At 49.9% G+C, this 7500-nt stretch overlaps 1 protein-coding gene across 1 annotated transcript in view; it reads left to right on the plus strand.

Moving 5' to 3' along the window:
• The window catches only part of bnc2 (basonuclin zinc finger protein 2), a 99372-nt gene that overhangs the window by 45687 nt on the left and 46185 nt on the right, over positions 1-7500 (plus strand). The window contains exon 3 of the mRNA XM_084687909.1: positions 6595-6697. Coding sequence (XP_084544035.1) covers positions 6595-6697 — 103 coding nt within the window. The remainder of the gene's footprint in view (positions 1-6594; positions 6698-7500) is intronic.

A 7500-nucleotide genomic window follows, 5' to 3' on the forward strand; every position in this document is an offset into this window, starting at 1 on the left:
TTGATGAGTGTCTTATGACAGGGGTCTTCTAGTCCTCTCACACAGGTTGTCCCCTGATATCATGGTATGCCAGGGAGCCTTGTCTTGTCACAACATGGTCAGAATCTCTAGTGTTGACTGTCGAAAATCTCCTCTCCTCTTCCCCTCTCCCCCTCCTATCCCCTCCCCTCTCCCCCTCCCCTCCTCTCCTCCGCTCCCCTCCCCTCCTCTCCTCTCCCCCCCCCTGGGTAAAGTGTCCAGTACGGTGGCCTGGCAGGGTCTATCCCAGTACGGTGGCCTGGCAGGGTCTATTCCAGTACAGTGGCCTGGCAGGGTCTATTCCAGTACGGTGGCCTGGCAGGGTCTATTCCAGCGGCGCTCGTAGGACGGATCACGTATCGTGTTTGAAGAAGTACACCAACGGCTGAAAAACATCTGAAATTCATCTGTGTTCGTTGTTCTGCTAATCCTTTTCCACTTCTCTCCCCCTCCTCATCCTCTTCAAGGTTTATTTTATTTAATTCTTTCTTTTCTTCTCTTCTCTCTCAGTTCTATTGTGTTTTTAGTATTTTTTTTGTTGCTGAGTTTTGGCCGGCCTTCAGCACAACGAGCAGTTAATGTTAAATCTTAACATGAAACAGATGGAGGAGCAGAATATTTATTCACTAATGCTCTTCTGCAGTCTGTGGCCTTGCGTGATAACAGGTTCTAGGTGACTATGCTGAAGAAACATACATCTCCTTACCTGTCACACAGCTGAAGATACCCAAACACAACCACAGTGGAGAGAGGGAGAGAGAGGGAGAGAGAGAGAGAGAGAGAGAGAGAGAAGGGCAGTGAAGGAGGGAGAGAGTTCATTTTTCTACTTGTTTGACAGAAGAGAGGAGAGACAGAGAAAACAAAAGGGGATAAAAGGGCAGAGGGAAGAGTTGGGGTGTAGGGGTCTCTGTACCAAACCTTCTCCTCCTCCTCCTCCTCCTCCTGCTGGTATTCAGCAGGGAGTCACACCCCATTTGGTTCCTATTAGCATAGCCCTGCTGCGCCACAGGCCAGTCAGACAGCTGCTCACAGGACAGGGACCTCTGGCTCAGCCACTGGGACCCGTGCGGCTAAAACCCCGACCCCGCATGGAGGACAGACAGGCTGTAATGGAACACAACACAGGCAGCCTACTATAACCTCTTTAAAACTGTGGGGGGCAATTTTCAGCACAAGCGATGAATCGTTGTTTACTTTCCAGCGCTCCGGCGTTGCGAGAAAACCAGCCTCTTGTATAACGTGGTGCCCCACGAGTGAAGCCAAACAAGCAAGAATTAGCTGTGGAGTAGAAAGTGCTAACTCTCTTCGTATTGCTAGCGTGCTGCGCCCGGCTACAAAGCCTCTCTTCATCCTACGGCTTTTATTTGTCACCTGGTTCCAATATGGAGACGTTGTGAAGTCCTGAGCTATCTATCCCCCCCACCCCACCCCCCCCCCTGGACCCTCATCTTTATGACCCCCCCCCCCCAGCCGCACACACATTGGGAGCACATTTCCTGGCAGGGTATTGACTGCGTTTCAGCAGCAAGCTCACGGATGAGAGGATATGTGGTGGGGCGGACGAGGGCCAGACCTGTGTTGTACAGTGACCCGCCAGCGGAGACAAATATCCATCTGGAACTGCCGTGGCACTCACACACACACACACATACAGGTCCACACACACACACACACAGGTCCACACACACACACAATCAGGTCCACACCACACACACGCAATCACACAAGCTCAACACGCACGGAACAGAGGGAACTCATTTAAATTGAAGCTTTTCTTAACTCGCCAAACAAGACTTGTGGTCTGTGGGCCTGAGTTCGACATGGTGGAGGATTCTATTCCAGAGCCAAGGAACAATATCCAGACAGCCAACCAACCAGCCAACCAGCCAGCCAGCCAGCCACCCAACCAGCCAACCACCCAACCATCCAGCCAACCAGCCAGCCACCCAGCCAGCCACCCACCCACCCACCCACCCACCCAACCAGCCAGCCAGCCAACCAGCCAGCCACCCAAACAGCCAGCCAGCCAGCCACCCAAACAGCCAGCCAGCCAACCAGCCGGCCTGCACAGTCATTCAGTCAGTCAGCCAGTCAGTCAGATCACAGCTGTCCTGGCTAGGACGAGGAGAAAAGGAAGGAGGAAGATTGGACATAATGTGGCCTGGCCTCTGTGTGTGTGTGTGTGTGTGACAGTGGCCCAACCTAATAACAAGTCCTTAGCTGGTTAGGACATGGACTTTCAACCTGATAACACCTGGACATGTGTCTGGTGTGACTCCACTGTGTGTGTGTGTGTGTGTGTGTGTGTGTGTGTGTGTGGAGGTGACATGGGAGAAGTGGTTAGTTGTTAATCTTGTAGTGTGGTGATTGTTTGAACTCTGAAAGAATGTCATCACTTCTGAAGAGAGCCACACACACACCCTTTCCTGACCTGATTCTGAAAGTCCCTTCACTCCCCCAGACACAAACACACACATGCTCACACACACACACTCGTGCTCTCTCACTGTACATCTCCTTCTTTAGTTGCGAGCCAAAGAGGAAGGTCTGGCTAGACGCTTGTGTAGATGACTAATGCTCTGTATCTGGACTCAGATAGCACACACACGTGTGTGTGTGTGTGTGTGAGAGACCCCAGTCCAGCCCTGGTCCTGATCAGACACAGACTAAGAGAGAGATGTTGGATCCTCTCTCCATCTCTCTCTCTCTCTCTCTCTCTCTCTCTCTCTCTCTCTCTCTCTCTCTCTCCATCTCTCTCTCCATCTCTCTCTCTCTCTCCATCTCTCTCTCTCTCTCTCTCCATCTCTCTCTCCATCTCTCTCTCCATCTCTCTCTCTCTCTCCATCTCTCTCTCCATCTCTCTCTCTCTCTCTCTCTCTCTCTCTCTCTCTCTCTCTCTCTCTCTCTCCATCTCTCTCTCCATCTCTCTCTCCATCTCTCTCTCCATCTCTCTCTCTCTCTCTCTCTCCATCTCTCTCTCCCTCTCTCTCTCCATCTCTCTCTCCATCTCTCTCTCCATCTCTCTCTCCATCTCTCTCTCTACCTATTTCTCTCTATCCTCCTTTCAAATCTCTCCAGCAAATACAAAATAATGTTCCCTCCATCCCTTCCATCTTCTCGTTTTATTCCTCTGCCCTCCCCCCACCCTGCAGTACTACTTCAGCAGACGACCAAGCCCTCCCCCTCCCCTCCCCTCCCTCCCCCTCCCTACTTCCCCCTCCCTCTAATGCTCTTTAATGTGTCTGTCTGCTTAATGGGGTTGGGATGGGGGGGTGTGAGAGGTGCAGCTCGTCTTGCTAGCCTAATAAGTCAGTGATTAGAGAAAGGGGGTCTTGTCACAGCAGATGCCCCGCAGACAGCGCTGCCCTAATTGCCGTATTAGACGCCCCTTAACTATCTTGTCAGCTGTCACAGCCCCTGCTCTTAAACAGGGAGGTGCGTTTCATACGCACTCATGTTTTCCTTTGGAGGCTGCGTGCTGTTAGAGTGTTCATTAGGAGGGATTGTGTGTGTGTGTGTGGAGAGTGTCGCATGGTGGCCTGCTGTTAAAAGCCGTTTGTTTCTGTGAGAGTGACTGTGTTGAAACAGTTAGGAGGTGAGTGTGTGTACGTGTGTGTTTACAGCCAAATAAACAAGGCAGCACTCGCTGCATGTTTTAAGATGTGTTTGGTACTAAAACAGACAACACGTGCCAAGAACGGCTCCCATCCAATCACATCCCCCTCCCAGGGTCAAGTAGGAGACCAGGGGGTCCCCCACCTCCTCCACTGCTCCCTACAGGAAGTGAACACAGGGAGACTCACAGTAACAGGAAGTGAACACAGGGAGACTCACAGTAACAGGAAGTGAACACAGGGAGACTCACAGTAACAGGAAGTGAACACAGGGAGACTCACAGTAACAGGAAGTGAACACAGGGAGACTCACAGTAACAGGAAGTGAACACGGGGAGACTCACAGTAACAGAAAAACGTCTCGTAATCGTGCAGTGATCGCTAACCGACCCTCGAAGTACCACGAGCAAGTGTCAGACAGGAAGTCAGTCTTGTGTCTGTTTCCTGCTAATCCCCTCTCACCCTCTAATCCCAGGTAGCGTCTGGAGGGATTAAGCATATTTGATCTAGGAAGAAAATGAAGAGGGAAACCGTCGAGAGCTGTGCTAGTGATGTGTGAACGCTGTCATTTAGGCTGATGAGCACTCTCAGTTGATGTGGCCGATGAGATGTAATGTTTGGGCTAATCTGGGATTATCCCGTGTTCACTTTGATACCTAGCCTGCTAATCTGGTCAGGAACACCTGGGGGTCTAATCCTGTTAGATTATTTGGTCCTGCAGGCTGCCTGGCGGCACAAGGATTACCGACCTGCCAAGTGACGTAATCCAAAGTGTCACTTTGGAATACTGCTTCTGAGAGGATGTCATGCAAGGTGGATTTAGATCAGAAGGAAAACAAGGTTTCAGTGTATCTGCAGTTTGGAGAAGGTTTAGAAAGAGTGTGTGTGTGTGTATTCACCCTGTCTGATAGTTTGAAGTGCTGATCAGTGTGTTTCTGGGGTTGTGTAATACAGATCCCGTCACAACTGGACTCCAACCTACGACCCTGTGTGTGTGTGTGTGTGTGTGTCACACCAGTGTCGCATCATACTCTGGTCACAGTCTAAGAGCAACAATTCCTCTGGCGGTTTGATAAGACACTTATCAAGTAGAGGCGGTAAATTCATAAAGTTGAAACAAAGCACTAGTAATCTGATCTTTCAGCAAACAGACAGACACACTCACACATGCAGCATACCGTATGATTGTGATATTCCTGTCAAAATAAACAGTCTGGAGTCCCATCCATCTTCTTGAACACATAATTCATCCGAACGAGGGTCGGAGGGTTTTACCCTGTAATCAGGGTGATTACTCACGCTGGGGTTCCACTCTTCCAGCTCAGGAACACCGCCTTCTGGGTTCTGTGGTGGAACAGTTCCCCTCCAAAACATGTTGGCCAACTAGAACCTTCCCTGTCCAATGCTTTGTTCAGAATCCCCACATCAAAGAACCATGTTTATATTTTTCATTTGTATTCATTTTCTTCTGCGTTTTTTACTTCTTTGTCCACACGTCAAGACATTTTCTTTTTTTCATCAAATGAAAAAAAAGAAAATCTGGAAAATGTTTAATTTCCACAGCAGGTCTTGTTGGGTAAATCTAATGCAACCGCAAATGTTTTCAGTAATCTGTGTGTGTGTTCAAGTGTGTGTTTTAGATTAATGGCTTTCATCTTTCAGAATAACAGGTTTGATAAGGCAATTCGGTGCCAACACTGATTGATATCCATGTTTGGTATTTCCACCTCTTATTATCTCTCTGTTGACCTCTCTCTTCCTAATCCCCCTCTTCCTGCGTGCAGCCACGTCTGTTACAGCCAATGACTGGGAAGCTGTCTCACTGGCACCTTACAGCCTGTTCACAATCCTGGTTCATGCTGGAGGGGACGAGAGAGAGAGAGGGAGAGAGAGAGAGAGAGAGAGAGAGAGAGAGAGAGGAGAGAGATAGAGAGAGGGAGAGAGAGAGAGAGAGAGAGAGAGAGAGAGAGAGAGAGAGAGAGAGAGAGAGGAGAGAGAGAGAGAGAGAGAGAGAGAGATGGACAAATTGTCAAAATGTAAATATACACTCTCAATCTATCTCCCATTTTATCCAACACTAAAAAGGTTGAAAAAACAGACAAAAAGTATTATTTTCTCATTTCTAACACATTTTTCTAACTAATTATTTCTGATTAATTTATTTATTCACAATCGACAAAATCAAACGTGAACAGCAGGACAGACGCCCCGAACGCCCCTGTCAGGGCTGGACACTTCACCTCAGCTAAGAGCTTTCAGAGACCCTTAGTGCAGCTCTCCAGTCAAAACAAGTCAAATTGTACAGGAAGTGAAGTGGCTGTCGCTCCAGGTGAATGCTGGGAAGCGTAGTTCACAAATTGATTGCCTCATTAATATGACATAACGTGAAAGATGTTTTTACAATGAATCACATTTGTATTTTATTTTACGACTATATATATTCTTCAGACTTAAAATCACAGGTGCTCAGTGATGAATTTTTTGTGTTTAATACTGACTACAGCCTCAGACTGTGAGTGTGTGTGTGTGTGTGTGCGATCATGAGCTTGTCACTTCTGTTTTCCTGACAATGTGATTGATGACCACTTTTTCTCACATATAACTGTCTCTTTCTCTCTCTCTTTCTCTCTCTCTGTCTCTCCCTCTCACTTCCTCTCTCTCTCTCACACACACACACACACACACGTACTTGCGCCTTTAGTTTTTGCACTCTTTTCTGAGCAGTTGATTGACGTGTCATCCCTCCCTCCCCCTCCCTCCCTCCCCCTCCCTCCCCCTCCCTCCCTCCCTCCCTCCCCCTCCCTCCCCCTCCCCCTCCCTCCCTCCCCCTCCCTCCCCCCTCCCTCCCCCTCCCTCCTCCCCCTCCCTCCCCCCTCCCTCCCCCTCCCCCTCCCCCCTCCCTCCCCCTCCCTCCCCCTCCCTCCCCCTCCCTCCCCCTCCCTCCCCTCTCCTCCCCTCTCAGGCTATCCGCTGTACTCTGGTGAACTGCACATGTGAATGCTTCCAGCCAGGCAAGATCCATCTGAGAACATGTGACCAGTGCAAACACGGCTGGGTGGCCCACGGTACGAACACAGTCTCTCTCTCTCTCTCTCTCTCTCTCTCTCTCTCTCTCTCTCTCTCTCTCTCTCTCTCTCTGTCTCTCCCTGTCTCTCTCTGTCTCTCTCTCTCTCTCTTTCTCTCTCTCTCTCTCTGTCTCTCTCTCTCTCTATCTGTTTCTCTTTCTCTCTCTCTCTCTCTCTCTCTCTCTCTCTCTCTCTCTCTCTCTCTCTCTCTCTCTCTCTCTCTCTCTCTCTTTGTCTCTCCCTGTCTCTCTCTCTCTTTCTCTCTCTCTCTCTCACTCTCTCTCCCTCTTTCCCTCTCTCTCTCTCTCTCTCTCTCTCTCTCTCTCTCTCTCTCTCTCTCTCTCTCTCTCTCTCTCTCTCCCTGTCTCTTTCTCTGTCTCTCTCTCTCTGTCTCTCTCTCTCTCTCTCTCTCTCTGTCTCTCCCTGTCTCTTTCTCTGTCTCTCTCTGTCTCCTCCTGGGAGGGAGAGAAGGAGGGAGAGAGGACATTAGAACAAAGGAAGAAAGCCGAAGGTATAGGAGGGGGAAGAAGAAAGATAAAAGAAAACACCTGTTTGGCCAGTGAGACATGGAGGGAGGGAGGTTGAAAAGGAGGGAGGGTGGGAGGGAGGAAGGTTGAAAAGGAAGGGGGGTGGGAGGGAGGGAGGGAGGGAGGGAGGGAGGGTGGGAGGGTGGGAGGGAGGGAGGGAGGGAGGGAGGGAGGGTGGGAGGGTGGGAGGGAGGGAGGGAGGTTGAAAAGGAGACGGAGAGAGGTCTGTGAGGTTGTTGGACTACTATTATATCCCCCTCTGAAGGGCTTCTCTCT

The sequence above is a fragment of the Hypomesus nipponensis genome, chromosome 22, assembly GCF_054491055.1.
Source record: "Hypomesus nipponensis isolate SF chromosome 22, ASM5449105v1, whole genome shotgun sequence".
In the NCBI taxonomy this organism is placed as follows: Eukaryota; Metazoa; Chordata; class Actinopteri; order Osmeriformes; family Osmeridae; genus Hypomesus; species Hypomesus nipponensis.